This window comes from Marmota monax, unplaced genomic scaffold (assembly GCF_021218885.2).
Source record: "Marmota monax isolate L192 unplaced genomic scaffold, Marmota_monax_Labrador192_F-V1.1 WCK01_AAM20220418_F8-fsc00001, whole genome shotgun sequence".
NCBI lineage: Eukaryota > Metazoa > Chordata > Mammalia > Rodentia > Sciuridae > Marmota > Marmota monax.
Genome location: NW_026693777.1, coordinates 17,169,388 through 17,188,065, shown reverse-complemented (window position 1 = coordinate 17,188,065; position 18,678 = coordinate 17,169,388). Strand labels below are relative to the sequence as shown.

General features: G+C 37.1%; 1 protein-coding gene across 1 annotated transcript; it reads right to left on the bottom strand.

Moving 5' to 3' along the window:
• Positions 1-2,866: 2,866 nt before the first annotated feature.
• Erh (ERH mRNA splicing and mitosis factor) lies at positions 2,867-18,678 on the bottom strand. The gene is made up of 4 exons (XM_046461000.2): positions 18,463-18,678; positions 15,823-15,910; positions 10,480-10,600; positions 2,867-3,381 (listed from the first exon to the last, which is right to left on the bottom strand). Exons 1-4 carry the CDS (start codon positions 18,661-18,663, stop codon positions 3,279-3,281), a joined length of 513 nt encoding a protein of 170 aa, XP_046316956.1. The 5' UTR covers positions 18,664-18,678; the 3' UTR covers positions 2,867-3,278.

Below are 18,678 nucleotides of genomic sequence, written 5' to 3'. Positions count from 1 at the left end.
AAGTATCTATAGATAAAAGATTAATAAAACTCTTTGTGCTCTATGGACAAATTGTGGGCTTCCTAGCTCTCTGTTCTTGGAAACACAATGGCACAATAAACTAGCAAACTTGGTCCTAGTAAAAATACATCTCTATTGGTACATCACACCTAAACTGGGAGAAACTACAACTACCTGCTGGAAGACATGGCCTCATGATTCTCTGAATGCAGACTTTTGTTACTGGGGGATGACTCCTGCAGGGACTTACTCTATGGAGTTATATAAGACACTGGCTCTTGCACTTAGTCTAAGTCTTTTCTCTTGCACCTGAGCTGTCTGTGTTTAGAATAATTCCTGGGTTGCTGTATGAAGTGCCATAGGGACTTCTCCCATGGAGGAGAAACGCTGCTGCTGGGTTGGCAAGTTGTTTGCTTTTAAATACTCTTGTGCCAAAGGTAATCTTCTCCGACCTTGTGAATCCAAATATTTGAGTCTAAAAAGGTCTCTTTGACAGGCATTAAGATTCATTAGGTAGCTTGCAGATATTCAAGATCTTTGGGATTAAACCCTTGTCTTTTCCATTTGGCAAAATTTCTGTGGTATTGCTCTGAACCTATTTTTTCCTCATTAATAGAGAAATTCTTTTCTACCTCAAGGGGTTATTGTGATGATTAATGTGAAATCTTTTCTAAGTAGCAAAATGTTATGCCTAAGTATTGATACTCATATTATTAGGCTAACATATAAATTAACATTTCTCCATCTAAAAGTATCCCTACAGAGTAATTTTTTTTTCTTTCTTTTTCTTAACAGTACTGGGGAATGAACCCAGAGGGCTCTTCACTGAGCTACATCCCCAACCCTTTTTTTTTTTGAGATACTGTCTAACTAAATTGCCAAGGCTGGCTTGAATTTGCTTCAGCCTCCCAGGTTGTTAGGATTACAGGCATGTGATACTGGACCTAACAAGTAATATTTATCAAATAGGTCATATATTGATCCTGATTTTCATCTCAACCTTGAATAACAGTCTGATAAAAGCTGATGTAATACTTAAAGAACTGCCCCACCCCATTCCTACCAATGTAGCCTGTTCTGTTTTTAGGACAGTCCAAACTATGTGTTCATCCCCATTGAAAGTAAAACAGCATAGCATCACCAAAGCATAGAACTTGTTTGGGTATTTAGTGAGTTGCTGGAAATATTTTAAGCCAGAGAACTGAGGTGAGACAGTTGAAATCTTCCTTTTATACTCTGGCAAATTCTTAGATGAGGCAATGAAGAACAGATGCAGCCATTAACAAGAAAAATTTTGGAAATCTTCAGGTATATGAAACAAAGTATGGTAGGCTAGAGAATCAGGATTTTAGTAATTTGTCTACTAGGTTCCACTTTGGGTAGTAATACATCACTTAATATGCAGAAATTAAAACTTTATTACTTATGGTTGGGGCAAAGCCGATCAATCAATATACCAAATATACCAATATACTAAACAACATAGGGACAGTGGTTGTAGCTACCCGTTTCAGATTCCACCTTAGCAAAAAGGATACTTTTGTTTTACTTCTGTGTAATACCAGACATAGTTAAATGTTTGCTTATTCCGGTCCTATTCTTTACCTTACACTTTTAAAAAAATTCATATTTTTTAGTTGTAGATGGACACAGTACCTTTTTTCTATTTTTATGTGGTGCTGAGGATCGAACCCAGTGCCCCACGCATGCTTGGTGAGCACTCGACCTATGAGCCAGAACCCCAGTCCCCCTTATGCTTTTAATGATTCAAAATCCCATTCTCTCCAGATTTGTTCTTGATATGAAGCCAAGATCATATCTGTTAGAGAAATAAACTCTATTAGCAGGGCAGGCCAAGTAAAAAACAGTACCATCTGACTTTTCTTTTTGCAGTGCTGGAAATCAAACTCTGGGCTTCATGCATCCCAGGCAAGACTCTCTACTGAGCCAAATTCCCAGCACTACTTACTTTTCTATTTATCTTTTTTTTTCTGAGACTTCAGCTTTAAAATCTGACCTATTCACAGTGAAATTTTAACCCACTGCTATACCTTTGTCAGATACTCTAATTCTCCCCAAAATCTACCAATCTGAAGATTGTGTGTTAAGACACTAGCCACCTGGTAAAGTGATGAATGAATAATGGAGCATCCATGTATTTGATGACTGGAAGTATAATATGGTGAGTTCAATTCACAACACGACTCTACGTTAAAAGGAAGATCATTTTGTACTTTTCTGTGGGCTTTCCCTCGCCCATATGGCTTCCATACAGAAGTGGATAAATGAATATTCAACTGCTGAAGGCTCTGACAAGGGCCCAAGGACCTCTCAGAAAGAGCACTTGGTCAAAGCCAAGGAGCTTATCTGGCTGCTGCAGCAGGCAAGCTGTTTTTTTCCAAAGTCTTTTACAGATGGTCCTGAACTTAAGGCAGTGTGAAAGTCATATGCATTCAGTAGAGTGATGCTGGGTAATGGCACTGACACCTAGCTCCTAGTTGGCCACATGACCACAAGGGGAAAATACTATACTGCATTCCTCTGTTTAGGAATATCGAAGACATTTGGACTTAGGATATTTTCAACTTACAATGGGATTATGTCCTGATAAACTCATTAAGTCCAGAAGCATCTGTATGATGTTTGCAGCAATGTAGACATAAGCTTTGGAGCTACAAATGAGATTTGCTGGACAAATGAGGTAGGTAATAGCTTATTTCACATAAACCACAGCAAAATGTGTTCAGCACGTAAACTTGCCTCAAATTCTTTTGTGTTGTGGCCTACTGGTTTTAAAATTGATAATGTTTTACAAGATAATCCAGTGTTCTGAAGTAAAAAAAATAAACAACAAAAAATCACTCAGTGAGAAACCATAACTAAAGAACATTTATTTATTTTTCACTAAGACTTTATCTTGAGGACATAACTAAACTGTGTCAACCACCCCCCACCCGATCTTGAAGGGTTAGTACAGTGAATGTTATAAAGCAGATATGAATAGTTCGAAGGACTGGAACCAACATAAACTGACAAAGAGCAACTGCAAAATGTTTAAGTAAAAAAAAAAAAAAAGGAAGGAAAAAAAAAGGGGGGCAACTGGGGTTTCAGATTGAAAAGATCCTCAAACACCCTCACATTTCATCTAATACATTCAATCTTGGCCAGAGTGTAACAAAATGGAAACAGGATTACTATAATAAAAAACTTTCACTACAGCACGCTGTACACACCTGTGTTCCAAGCCCACCCCCAGCCCCCTAATGCTTCCAGCTCAATCATTTCCCGGCCTGTTGAGCCTGCCGACGAAGGAGCACGTAGATCTTCTCTTTGATCCAGTCTTTGTTATAAGGCTGGTATGTCTGGGTATCAGCTCGGTAACTGAGGAACAGAAAGGTCATAAGCAAAGTTACAGTGGTCAATTACTGTCAAGTGTTTAAACCTCAAATTATAACTGTCCCATGATGGCACCGATGTGCACACTCCTATACATGATCTCAATGAAAAAGCTGCTTATACAGCTGCTAATTTTTAACCAATATGAACTTCAGATCACCTAGTATAATCTTATCGTGGGAAAAGAAACCAAAGCCCAGAGCTCTTAAGTTAAATGCTCAATATGTCACATACCTACTTCTCAGCAGAAGGTTTTCAGAGCCCATAGTACACTTAATAGCCAATCACTTAAGGTTACCGTGACAAGACTTGGAAAAAGATAAATTTTCCAGCTGACCATGTGTTCTTTCTATTTTTACAGTTCCTTTTGTGATTAAAAAACAAAACCAAACACTAGTATAAACTTTATATTTGGTAAATTTACTTCTGAATTCACTAAGGAATCTTAAACATACTGGAAAAGAGTTCCTGCTGATTTTTCATATATGATTTTATTTTTTAAATAGTGCTAGGGATTGAACAGGGCCTCGTGTGTATATCAGACAAGCACTCTACCACTGTAGTCCTCTCCTGCAAAAGTAGTAAGAGAAGTAATCTTATAACCTATATTTTGGCTAGGTCTGGGTATGCTGGTGCACACCTATAATTCCATCTACCTGGGAAGCAAGGGAATCCCAAGTTCAAAGCCGGCCAGGGTAACTTAAACTTAGCAAGACCCGGTCTCAAAAAAACATAAAAGGGCTGGGGATGTAGTTCAGGTCAAGTTTCCCTGGGCTCTATCCCCAGTGCTACAAGTAAATAAATACTGTAAGAGGCCTGTAGAGGAGAATTATCAGAACACATAGCAATCTCCAAAACCTCTCTTAGCAGAAGAGAAGGGTGAAGGTGTAAAAGAGTAGCACTAGCAATAAAATTTCCATTGGTTTTCAGAGCCCACAGTACACTTTATAGCCAATCACTTAAGTTTATCATGCTAAAACTTGGAAAAAGAAACTTTCCAGCTGACCTACAACTGAAATCTACTGTTAAGTAATACATCCTTTTTGGAGTCCCCCATCTACAGTTACAGTATAAAAAAGCAATTAGCCACCAGAGATTACACAAATACAGTGAAGTGTTTCAAAGCTGTGTGCACCACCTGGTGGGAATGCCACACAGCATCCCAGAAAGATCAGAGCCCTGGTTTACCTTCAGGGGTTCACTTAGTTTGCCCAAGAAGATTCCTTAGAAAAACAAAGTATCTGATTTATCAGTTATATCTCATTTTAGCCATTTAAAAAGTCTTCATTTTTAAAAATTTCTCAGCAAAAAAATTATACCAGTAAGTACTTAAGACTTTACCAAATACTAGCTACTGTTTTAAATGTGTATTGCTTTTTGTAACCCTATACAATCATGATTACTTTTTTATAAGTAAGTGATCATAGGCTCAAAGAAGTGAAGCAACTTAATAGCTAAGTGATGCTGGACAAGTAAGAGCTTATACGCTCCTAACATCACAGTCCTTACTGTTAACTACCCACCAAGCTAGAAACCTGCATACCAATTTTTGGTAAGGGAAACAAATTCCAAAGTAGGAATTTGTTTTTCCTCTGGTAAGGCCAGAACTGGTTTATTAAAAAAATGCAAAAGTTTTCCAATTTGTAAAAATTATTAACCAAATATTCTACTAAGCATCCTTGTTACAATGAGAAACACTCTTAAAAAGTAAGATAATTCTAGGCTGGGGTTGTGGCTCAGTGGTAGAGTGCTCGCCAGCATGTGCAAGGCCCTGGGTTCAATCCTCAGCACCACATGAAAATAAAATACAAGATATTGTGTCCAACTACAATTAAAAAAAAAACTGGAAAAAAAAAAGAAAATAAAGCACTTGCCTCACATGTGTGAGGAACTGGGTTCAAACCTCATCACTACATAAAAATTTTAAAAAAAGTTAATTCTTTTACTGTCATCTGTTCAGGCTTCCTAACTAAATTAGGTGTTCCTAACTAAATAGGTGCTAATCTAATCTACTTTAGGGTGTGGCAGAAGAGACTATAGTATTTTTATTAACATTGAAGAAGAATTAAAAACAGAATTTCTCAGAACTTTCATACCTGGATGGGGGAGAGAGAGACCATTTCATCCCACAAAATCACTCCTGCAAGCTATTTTCCAGCTCATGAAATAACAATAATGCCTTCTTTATGGAAGGCTGTAAGTTGATAGCTTTTAACTAGCATTTGAAAATGTGACAATCAAATGTTAAATATATTAATAAAATTCTTAGCTATTGGTACAAATCAGTCTTTCAGCCCACTGTTTCGGTAAATGCATGTAGGCATTTATCATAACAATCTGAGGGTCTGAACCAAGAAATAAATCAGCACTGTCTCTGCTGATATCAGGTTGCCTTCCTGATTAGGAGTACCTTCTCATTATTGCAACAGTTGTGGAAGAAAATATCACAAACATCTTAAAACATAGGTGAGAAAACTGAAACAAGGTGAGAAAACTGAAACAAGTTTGACAAATTCTCTGTCTAAATTTTTATTAATACAGTTTGCCCTGGGTTTCGTCAAATTATACATTCCATTTTTTTGCTATACTGTTTTTTAGTTTAATACATTTTTTTTCCTTGTGATGTTGATGATTCAACCTGGTTCTGGCATGCTAGGCAAGTGTTCTACCACTGAGCTGAACCCTGAGCCTTATACTGCTTTAAATAAGAGGTTTGGGGAAAAGGATTTTAAAAAGTCGTGGGTTAGGTTAAGGTAGGAGGACTGAAAGTTCGAGGACAGCCTGGGCAACTTACGAGAGACTCTCTCTTAAAATAAAGGGCTGGGAATGTAGCTCAGTGGTAAAGTATGCTCATAAGAAGTGTCACAACAGTATGTGACCTCTTTGGAAATACTTTCTCTAGAATATTCGAATAACAAATGAGACACAACCTAAGTCATGTGGGAAAAATAGTTCTAAATACTAAATTCAATTTTCAACATTAGAAACAGAAACACAATTTAATCTACAATTTATAGCTTTTCAAAGAGACAATTAAAAACTACAGATTACCATTTATCACTCTCATACCTGAATTACATGAGCTGGAAAGAATTATCTAGGTAATACTATCTTAGCAAGCTAGATATATTTAAAAGCACAAAGTTATATCCTATCATGAAGTAACATACTTGCAGAATGTCTCTTATAATCAGTGTTTTACTTTGTGTGCTTTTTGTGTTGCCAAAAACCCGAAACATTTTTAACAGCACAATTTATCATTATGGAGATTGAAATCCACAAATTCATAAATTTGTGGCAAATTTTACAGAACTTACTTGTAATAAAATCTGGCTTCATCAATCCAGTTAACATGGGGTTCTTGCTGTATATCTGATGTGGCTGTGTTAAGCAAGCACTGGGGCCTCATAAGTTGTCTTGTGAAGTACATTTATATAAATTTTACAAATGAGCTGGCACGGTGGCTTGTGCCAATAATCCCAGCAAGTAGAGAGTCTGAAACAGGAAGATCCTGAGTTTAAGGCCAGCCTCATCAATTTAGCAAGGCCCTCAGTAACTCAGTGAGACCTTGTCTCAAAAAAAAAAAAAAAAAAAGAGGGGGGGGGTGCTGGGGATGTGGGTCAGTAGTTAAATGCCCCTGGGGGTTCAATTCCCAGTATCAATAAACAAATTTTACAAACTGAGGTTTAGCAATACTGAGTTAACCAGCCCCAAAGAGTTGAAAAATGGTGAGAAAATTCCAACTCAGCTATCTTTAATTCAGAAACTCCTGTTAGTTCTTAACCACAGCCCCTCCCAAGGTGAGTAAAACAATCTTTCCTTAGCTTTAAGTTACTTCCCATTTACGGGGAATGAGAGATAACTAATGTCTGACCAAGTGATGTTTTAAAAAATCATGAAGATAACTATTCGTTTGTATATGAACGATTAAAGCCTTAAGTTCCAAATGAAACATCCAGTCAGTTTTAAACTCCAAATGTAAAAACTTCTCAACGCCAATACACTTGGGACAAATAAATCTCCAAGTTGATCAGATAAATAATTAAGATTTCTAATATAAGATCCTCCAAAATTTAGCATAAAATGTCAGATTCTTTCACTTTTTAAAAATATGTATTTTTTTTAGTCACAGGTGGACATTATATCTTTATTTTATTTTTATGTGATGCTGAGGATCGAACCCGGAGTCTCACGCATACTAGGCAAGTGCTCTTCCACTGAGCCACAACCCCAGCCCCTCTTTCACCTTTGTTTAGAGAATATAACTCTGTAACACTAAAAAAAGGAGAGGGGGGGAGGAAAATTACAAATCATTTCAACAAATTATGCTTCAAATCATATTATATGGGTGACGTGCATTTTTTTTTTTTTTAGGTTTTAGAGTTGGACACAATACTTTTATTTATTTTTATGTGGTGCTGAAGATTAAACCCAGCGCCTTGCACATGCTAGGCGAGCGCTCTACCACTGAGCAACAACCCCAGCCCAGTGACATGCATTTTTACAACCAATATCACTCACTGCAGTGTCAGATACTATTCTAGACACTGGAGATAAAATAGTGCACAAAAACATAGCTGCTTCTTAAATTCTAGACAGTAAAAACACGTTATTGGTGATTTTATGTCTAGTAGATGATTCTGCTGACACCTACGCCCCTCAATGCCAACATCTTTTCCAATATAATTTCCAAACATCTTGTCTCCCTGCTCCTCCTCGGCCAGATCCAGCAGACCTTGTCATTATCAATCACCCAATTTTGAGAATCTCATTTGTTTTCTTTGACTCCAGGGAACCTACAATTAAATTGATTCTATCTGTCTCCAGTGCCCCCACCTCGAATTTCATTTTATGGTCACTGATCCCTTATTGTTTCCTTACACACATCTCCAATCTTTAGCAAAATGTTGACTGACCACGACCTATTCCTTACCTGTAGCCATTCAGGAGTGACTAGAAGAAAGCCCATGATGATAACAGATTTTACTTTAAATGCATTATCAGGTACCCAAGAGGATACTTAGTTTTTCCCAGAAACCAAGCAACCCTTAATACCTTTGTCCTCTTAGATGATTTTTTATTTCTCCATAAACCTACAACACTTTCTCCTCCACCTGACTTCAGAGTTCTTGCTTCCTATTTTCCTGAAACAGCTTGAAGCAATCAGAAAATAATTTCCCCAATCTTCCACCCATACCGCCTGCCTTCCCCTCTTTACTACTAATGCACTGTCCAAGATTCTAATGCCATCTGGGCTATTTGCTCCTGCAGTTATTAGATATATCTCAATTTCTTTGATGCATTGAATAAAACATTGGTTTTGTATCAGTTGCCTACAATGCCTCTGTTCTCACACCTCTAAAATAACTGAAATCTGTAAATAAAAACTTTGTCACTCTACCAAAACTGCTTTGGAAGTCACCAAAGACATTCTCAGTGCCACTCCAGGGATCACTTCTCAGATCCCATTTGTTGGACTATCAATCAATAACATGAAACACTTCTGTACTGGCTCCTAGAATATCACTGCTCCCGGGACCTCTAATCTACTTTACACTCCTCTGTACCCTTATAGCTTTTATACAAGTTTCAAACACATCAGGGCAGGGCACACTCTTGTCTCAGAACTCTTACAACTAGCTGTCCCCTTCCCCTCTATCTGGTACATTTTTTTTTTCTCTGTAGATATCAGTATGGCTTATTTTCTCATCCAAGTCTATAATCAAACTTCACCATTTTAGTGAACCACTTTCTAGATACTGCAAGTAAAAATCCAAGGGCTGGGATGTAGCTCAGTGTGGAGTGCTTGCTTAACATGTGTGAGGTCCTGGGTTCCATCCCTAGCACAAAACACAAAAAACTGCAACCTATCTACACAAGGCCCTCCTCGTCCCTAAACACACAGTCAACCCTCCGTATCCACAGTTCTGCATTCTCAGATTTGAACAGCTTATTGAAAATATTGGGGGGAGGGGGCATCTGTACTGACAATGTACAGACTTTTAAGTAACCTAGAGATGATTTAAAGTACATGGGAGGATGTACACAGGTTATATGCAAATAGCATACCATTATACAAAGAAACTTGAGCACTCTCAGATTTTTGATATCTGCAAGGGTAGAGAATCTTTAGAACCAATGTCCATAGATACTGAGAGGTGACTGTACTTGTTGGGTTAACACTCAACAAATATTTATTAGAATAAGATCCATACATATTAATTTAACATACATGTTAGACTATAATGATACCTATAGTTCTGTTGGCCTCATAGTTTCCTGAACTTATTTAGATATAAATTTCTTATTAATGGTCCAGAAGTGCCTATGGGTAGGTCTGTATGTTTTCAACACTGCTCCCTAATATTCTAACTTGGTGCCTGGCATGTAGTAAGAATTCAAGCACCTGATGACTGAATGTCATCCTAAAGTGCTTCCATTTTCCTCTGTAAAATGAGCTGTATTTATTGTTTCTCATTCACAGATGGTGAGAAGATTGAGTCAATCTCTAACACTTTATGCTTCTTAGTAGTAGTGATAATCAGCAGATTATAAATACAAAACATTTATTGTTATAAGAAAAACATTTTTAAAAATCTAACAAATCTCTGAGAATAAAAAATGTAAGGGTCTAAAAAAAACCCCATTCTAATAAAAATATTGTGTAAATAAAATATTTACACAAAGCAGGATTAAAATTAAATTTCAATTCTATATATATTTAAGTTTTTTAAAAAGAATAATCTTAGTTTTAATTCAAAGCCAACTACTTTAGGATAAAGACTAGAAGATGCGGGGGCCTAAGAAAAAGATTAAGTATAAAAAAAAAAAGAGGAAAAATTTATTAATTACAAGCCTCTCTGCATAGTAACTGTATCAATAGCAAAGTTTAAGATATCCTGCACCTTTGGCATTATGTTATCAACTTAATTTATGATCTATATATGTAAGTAAAATATTAACTAGCATAAAGTATGCAAAATGCAAATACCAATATCAGACACAATGAACTCCCAATATCATAAATCACCTCAGATACACAATAGAAAAATGCAAGTTAAAGATAAGGTGGCTAGTACTCACACAAGACAGCTGAGGTCTGCCAGATCATCGATGAAATCAAACAACTGACTTATATCATATGTGATAGAGGGGCTGTTGGGATTCATTCTCTTCAGATGTTCTTCATACATTTTACAAACTCCTGAAAGAGGAGGGAAAAAGAACTTACAACTGCATAAGCCTGTATATGAGTAGTTCTTTATGTAGATATCATATTTATTTTAGTAAAATTGGGCTGGGAAAAGAACTGTAGCTTGATCATTTTAATTACTGCCACTAGCAACTTTTCAAAAAAAAAAAAAAAAAAAAAACAAATTCACTAGAATGTTGGTAGCCATTTTGTGCCTTAATAATAAAATGATTACTTCAAACCATTGGAGCTAAATGTGCTTTAAAGGTTTGTCATCTGATGGTTCAAAAAAATTGTAACCTAGGGCTGAGGATATAGCTCACTGGTAGAGCACTTGCCTAGCATACATGGGTTTGATCCCCAGCATACACACACACACAAGGATAATACTGTGGTTCGTTAAGTCAGATTTTTCAATAAATCTTCCAAAAACTACAAAGTATGTAAAGAAAAACACCACACTTTGGAATAATGGTGACAAATGAATAGTTTGCCTTTGGATTTTGATGCAACAACAATAACAACAAAAATATCAATAAAAATTGGCAATAGGTCTATCTTAAGTTTTTTTTTTTTTTTGTACTAAGGATTAAAGTCCAGGGTACTCAACCACTAAGCCACTGAGCCATACATCCCCAGCCCCTTTTATTTTTGAGACAGGATCTCACTAAGTTGTTGAGGCTGGTCTTAAACTTGTGATCCTACTGTCTTAGCCTCCAGAGTCACTAGGATCACAGGCATGTGCCACCACACCCAGCTTGAAGCTTATCTTTTTTTTAAAAAAAAAAATTTTTTTAATGTTTATTTTTTAGTGAACACAATGTCTTTATTTTATTTTATATGGTGCTGAGGATCAAACCCAGTGCCTCACGCATGCTAGGCGAGCACGCTACCACTTGAGCCACATCCCAAGCCCCCAAAGCTTATCTTAATACGGTACTTAAGATCCTGAATCCTAGATTCCAACAGACCTGAATTCCAGCTCTACCTTTAGTAATTATGAAATCCTGGGCAAATGACTCTACCAGTAAGCCTTTCCTATCAAAGGGAGATAACAATAGTACCTTTTCATATGATTGTGAGGATTATGTGAAATAATGAAATAATAAAGCATTAGCACATGTAATACACTTCTCTACTCAAATATAATAAAGATACTAAAATAAGCAAAGTCACATCACTAACAATTGTCTACAGAGCACATTATCTGGAAAGGATATAAAACCAATAAAATAAACCCATTGTTCACTTTAAAAAGACATTGATTCATAGTTACCATTATGCTTAATGGTGAAAGACTGGATACTTTTCTGCTTAGATTAGGAAGAAGACTGAAATATCTACTCTCGCCACTTGCATTCAACACTGTACTACCTATTCTAGCAAGGGTGATTGGGCAAGAAAGAAAACAGGCATTTATACCTGCAAGGGAAGAAGTACAACTTTCTCCTAAGGAAACCACCAAAAATGTAACAGAACTAATGAATGAGTAGAGCAAACTTGCAGGATGTAAGATCAACATATGAAAATCAACTGAATTTCTAGACCTAACAATAAACCAACAGAAAATGAAATAAAAAAAAACCCACTCCATTTACAATGGTATAAAAAAGAATAAAGTTCTTGGGAGCAAATTTAACAAAAAAGAAGCACAAGACTTGTACACTGAAAACTACATAATGTCATTGAAAGTAAAGACTAAATATATGAAAAGGAATCCAAGTTCACGGATTGAAGATTTAATATGATGTACAGTGGACACACCTGTAATTCCAGCTACTGGGGAGGTGGAGACAGGAAGATTTCAAGTTTGAGGCTAGCTTGGGAAACTTAGTGAGACTCTGGCTCACAATAAAATTAAAAAAAAAAAAAAAAGGTTCAGTGGTAAGAGTGCTCACTTAGCATACGTGAGCCCCAGGGGGTTCAATCCTCAGTACTGCAAAAAAAAAAAGAGAGATGGTAATACTCCCTCCAAATGATCTATGTATTCAATGCAATACCTACACTGAGCTGGAAATAATTTGAAATAATGAAATAATAAATGGATCCTAAATTTGACATGGATATTCAAGAGATCCAGCATAACCAAACTATTTCAAAAAAGAACAAAGTTCTGATTTAAAACTTACAAAGCTATTGTAATTGAGAGAGTGATACTAGCATAAGGACAAGCACATACATCAGTGTAACAGAAAGGAATCCAGAAACAAACCTTCACATTTATAGCCAACTGCTTTTCACTAACAGTGTCTAGAGGGCTGGGGTTGTAGCTTGGTGGTAGAGCACTTGCCTCACACATGTAAGCCCCTGGGTTCAATCCTCAGCACCACATAAAAATAAATAAAAAATAAAGATATTGTGTCCATCTACAACTTAAAAAAAAAAAAACAGTGCCTGGAAAACTCAACAAAGAATTAATGATCTTCAACAAATGGTGCTAAGACAATTGAATAGTCTCGTGCAAAAAAATGAAGTTGGGTCCAATTCCTCACACCATAAATAAATAATCATTCAAAATGGACCAGAGACCTAAAAGTAATTGGTAAAATGATAGAAAGTCTTAGAAATCTGGGCTTCGTGGCACACACCAGCAGCTTGGGAGTGTAAGGCAGGATTCCAAGTTCAAAGCCAGCTTCAGCAAGATGGCAAGGCCCTAAGCAACCGAGCAAGACTTTGTCTCAAAAATAAAAAAAATTTTTTTTTTAAATGGGCTGGGGATGTCTCTCAGTGGTTTTTTGGGGGCTCCTGGGTTCAACCCAAGGACACACACACACAAAAAAAAAAGTCTTGGAAAAAAACATGAATATTTGATTAAACCAATGGTTTCTTAGATGACAAATCATAAGCAATGAAAGAAAAATCACATAAACCGGACTTCATGAAAATTAATATTCATGTTGCAAAGGACATTATTCAAGAAACAAATATGACAAAAAAATCACATTATGTGATAAAGGACTTGTATCCAAAATACATCAAGAACTTCTAAAACTCAGCAATATGCTCAATAAAAAAGTGAACTGATGATCTGAACAAAGAGCTCACCAAAGAAACAGATGGCAAATAAGTGTATAAAAAAAGGTCCAACATCGTATATCACTCACTGATCACCTCCAGACACTTATTAGATTTGCTTAAACCTGAAGTAATGACACCACCAAACACTGGCAAGGATGCAGAGAGTGAAAGGAGTGCTCATTCATTTCTGGTGGGGACATGAAATGGTATAGCCACTTCTAAAGACAGTTTGGCAGTTTCTTACTAAGTCAAACATAGTCTTAACCATATGATCCAATAATCACGGTACTAGGTTTTTACCCAAATGAGTTGAAAATGTACATCCATAAAAAAACTCATGTGGCTTTAATAATAATTGCCCCAAAAGAAGCAACAAAGGTGTTCTTTAATAGGTAACTAGATAACCAAACTGTGATATGTTAATACAACAGAATATTATTCAATAAAAAAAAAAAAAGAGCTAAAACACATGAAAAAAACAGGTGAAAGAAGCTAATCAGAAAATGCTATATACAATGTAATTCCAACATGACATTTTGGAAATGGCAAACCAGAGATAATAAAGCAGAGGTGGTGACTGCTAGCGGTTTGGAGGAGGAACATATAGGTAGGACACCGTATTTTCAGGATAGTGAAAATATTCTGTATAATAGAATAATGGTAGACACATGTCTTATACATACATTAAAGTCTATAAATGTTCAAAACAAAAAGTGAACCTTAATGTATAACTGTGAACTTTAATTAACATCAATATTGCTTCATCAAGTGAAATGTATCACATCAATACAAAATGTATTATTAAGGAAAACTGGGAGGGGACAGGGAAAGAAAGGTCTGTTGGGACTCTACTTTCCAATCTTTATATTTATTTATTTATTTTAATATTTTTGGTGGTGCTGGGGATTGAACCCAGGGCCTTATGCATGCAAGGCAAGCACTGTACCAACTGAGCTATATCCTCGGCTCTCCAATCCTACCTAAAGCTGCTCTAAAAAATAGTCCTCATTTTTAAAAAAAATTTTGGGGGGGAGTAAAAGTTCTGCTTTACAGGGAAATATTAAGTAACATAACAAAGAAAATAGACGAAGAAAATTATCATTTGAAAATCACCATGTAAGAACTGATTCGGTAATTTTGCTTTAACATTTTTAACCTCTTTTTTTTTTTTTAAACAGCTCTGGGAGCAGGGTGCAATGATGCATGCCTGTAATTTCAGTGGTTCAAGAGGAGAATCCCGACAGGAAATTCCCAAGTTCAAAGCCAGCTTGATCAAAAGCAAGGTGCTAAGAAACTTGGTGAGAATTTGTCTCTATGTAAAATATAAAATAGGGCCGGGGACATGGCTTAGTGGTTGAGTGCCTCTGAGTTCAATCACTGGTACCCCCCCCAATCCCATCAAAAAAAAAAAAAGAAAGTGGCACTGGGGATAGAGCCTAGGGTCTCATGCATGCTAGTTCAATGCTTTATCACTGATATCACTGAACTACACACTCGGATCCTCATTTTTTAACTTTTTAAAATGGAAAACATAGCACCATTTCTAATAAAAAAAAAAAAAGCGCTATCCAGTCATGACAAGACATGGAAGAACCTTAAATGCATATTGTTAAATGAAAGAAGCCAGCACAAGAAGGCTACATGTGATAATGATTTAAACCATTAAGTACAGTCAGCACTTCATGTACATAGATTTGGCATCCATTCATTCAACTATGAATTAAATACATATGAAGAAAGAAACTGCATTTGTACTGAACATACAATTTTCATGTCATTATTCTCTAAACAAAAAAGTAGAACAACTGTTTACATTGCATTTATACTATATTAAGTATTGTAAATGACTTAGATAAAGTATGCAGGAGGGTTTATGTAGGTTATATGCAAATACCACACCATTTTATATAAAGGACTTGAACATCTGCAGATTTTGGTATCTGTGAGGAGGTCCTGGAACCAATCATTCAAGGACAATGAAGAATGCCAAAATACGACATTCTAGAAAAGGCAAAACCAGCCCTGTTTTGTATTTTATTTAGAGACGGGGTCTCACAGAGTTAATCGGTGCCTTGCTTTTGCTGAGGCTGGCTTTGAACTCATGATCCTCCTGCCTCAGCCTCCTGAGCCACTGTGATTACAATTGTGAGCATTAAAGCATATCAGGGCAGAAAAAAAAACCTCAAAGATTTCTACTCCTTGATTAGATTACTTACCTTCCATGCATTCATTCACAGATTCATAGTCAGCATAAGTTCTGCCTTCTGGCCTCTTGGTTGGCTGTACCAGTAGAATGGTATGAGACTACAGGGGAAAAAGGAATTTCAATGTAAGTTTCAGACTTATATTTGAGAAATTCCCATTATGACATAAAATTCCCATTTATGCCAAAATACATGTCAGTTATTAAAATGTAATCGATCAGGCTGTTCATCGTACAATATTTAGGCCTTGGCCCAAGCGTGATATTAACAGCTGTATTCACCTCTCTCCTGTAAGGTCTCCCGGGTCCTAATGACTCTTTCTTAAAGGTGGAGTTCACTTATTGGCTGCAGGTACTCAGCAAAAGTTCCTTTGTACTGCCTTTTCTTTCCACTAAATTATAAACCTACAAAGGTTTTCTGTCTCACTGATCACTTTTTATCTCCAGCCCTATTAAGTTCCTAATTAAAAACTTGGATAAAGAGAAAAATCATTGCAAGCACTGTATCACCAATGTTCTTTTTCCAACTTTAGCACAATGGTAGAATCATATTTTATATAGGGGTTACAGTCTAACATCAAGGCATAAGATAAAACTGGCTGTAAAAAATTAGTATTGCCCTAAAAAAATCCATTAAACTATTCACCTGGTAGATGACTACCCTTCAGGAGCTATCTTATAGCAAAATCAATTATTTTTAAACACTGGATTCATGAAATTGCTAGACTGATTTAAAAGAGTAAGAAATAAGAATATGCCTGAAGAACAGCAGATAGATTTATGGCTTCCCTCTCATGCTTACTGGGGAGCATGTTTCTGTTGGTGGGTCAATTTCAGGGTTTCTCATTCTCTATTACATTTTGGGAGAGATGATTCTCTGGGCATTGTAGGATATTTTGCATCATCCCTGGCCCATACCCACTAGATTCCACATTTTCCTCCCAAAGTTGTGAAAACCAAAAATGTTTCTAGATATTACCAAATGTCCCTGGAGTTTGGGAGATTCTTGCTCAGTTGAGAATCACTACTTTATTGAAATTATCCCCTTGCCACCCCCCCCCTTTTTAATCATGCAGGGATGATTAATTAAATACTAACATAAAGCTCTGGGTTCACTTGCCTAGTGTGTGTGAGTGGGGGTGGGGGGAAATTTCTGTATCATTTGCCATACTATTGCACTCTGCAACAGGGCTTGTGTTATACACTAGCTATAAAGTTGCTAATATATTCACTTTGTTCTAGTTCTAATACAAATTAAAGGCTAATTTATTTCAAAGAATAACATACGGAAATAGTTATATTGTACATTGCTTTTCCTATCTACTCTTAAAGTCAACCAGGGGGCAAAGTTTATATCCCCCCCAAAAAGGATTAAAAACTACTAGAATGAAATATGACTATATTTTAGAAGTCATGAAAAATTCCCTTAATAAAAACCTTATTCTGATAGCCAAACAACAGTGATTCATTTTGATGAATAGTTAACCTGGCTTTGAAAAGCAAAGTTCCACACATATGAACCCGAAATAGAGTCATTCTGTTATTGCAGAATTATTACAATACATAGTTTGCTAATTAGTTACAAACGCTTTCCCCAAACTTAAAACAAAAAAGAGAAACAAACTGAAGCTATCACTGACAATTGTCTATTGAAAATGGATTGATATTTGTTGCTGTCACTTTCTCAGAATTTAAATATTTTAATACAATGCCAAATAGTGATTTACAAGTAGAGAAAGAAGGAAACTCAGGTAGATGACTTAGGTAAGGTCACATGGCTAGTTATGGCAAAATGGGAACTAAAACCTGGCCTTCAATTCTCAGTCCTCCTTAGAAGACTACATTGGGTCAAACACTGAAGCAACTCAGAAAGTACAACCTAGAAAAGTTAGCTTGTTAACAATAACTGCAACAACCAGAAAAAGAAAGAGTAAATGTAGAAAAACCGTGCGCCCCTGTAATCCCTGTTGCCATCTCCCTTTTGATTTAAAAGCAAAGCAAACGAAAATATCCAACCACTTCGCTATCACCCTAATCAGATTCTAAAAGGCCTGGACTCCGAGCTGAGCCTATCTTTTCAGAAGAGTACAAGGATAAGAATGGGGATTGAGGTTGATTGAAACGCTAAATGATGCACCCACAGATCTTAGAAAACACAAAATTCTTTTTTTAAAAAAGGCCAAGTGCAGGAAAACAATAGGGAATGGTTGAAGAAGCACACTACAAAGCAAATATGACTCCGCCTGGCCCACATGCGGGGTACAGTAAACTGACAAATCTGTCAGTTTCGGAAACATCCCCTAGGCCATTGTTCCTACAAGTAAGCTGGACTATTTGGAGGCAAAAAGCACCACCACCACGCCTTCCTCCACCAACTAGCACTCGGGAGAGAGGGCGTTCTTAGGCCCACGGCACGCTTTGATCCAAAAACCAGGCGGGCGCGCAACGGCAGGGCGGACCCGGGTCCGGGGCCTAAAGCCAGGCCCGGCGTCTCCACGGCGGGAAGAGGAAAAAGGGTCGACCCGCGAACTGCAGGGGCCGGGAGCAGCAAGCTGGCGAAAGATGGTTGCGGGTGGGAAGGCCGGGAAGATGTATGGGGCAGAGGTTGCCCCGAAGGCTGGGGGATTCGGGTAGCCGCTGAGGCCTTTCTCACCATCGCGCCAAACTCTTCTTTGCTGCAGCTGCTGTCGATACTGCCGCCGCACACGAGCTCAGCCACAACGCCGCCAACAGCCAATCCCCGCGAGAGAAGCCGCAGGAAGTCGTCGGAAGCGCGACGCAAAAAAGCCTTTTGGACCATAGAGGTGTACTCATTTCCGGCAGCTAGAGGAGATACTGACTCTTCTACAGCCATCTTTTATAAGGGCGA

What these genes read in the sequence shown, in the direction of transcription:
- Erh (XM_046461000.2), bottom strand. Translation starts at nt 18,663, where the DNA reads ATGGCTGTAGAAGAGTCAGTATCTCCTCTAGCTGCCGGAAATGAGTAC. An exon ending in AAGAAGAGTTTGGCGCGATG is followed by an intron (nt 15,911 to 18,462) that starts GTGAGAAAGGCC and finishes TTTCCCCTGTAG; the next exon opens with TCTCATACCATTCTACTGGT. An exon ending in GCAGACCTCAGCTGTCTTGT is followed by an intron (nt 3,382 to 10,479) that starts GTGAGTACTAGC and finishes TCTGTTCCTCAG; the next exon opens with TTACCGAGCTGATACCCAGA.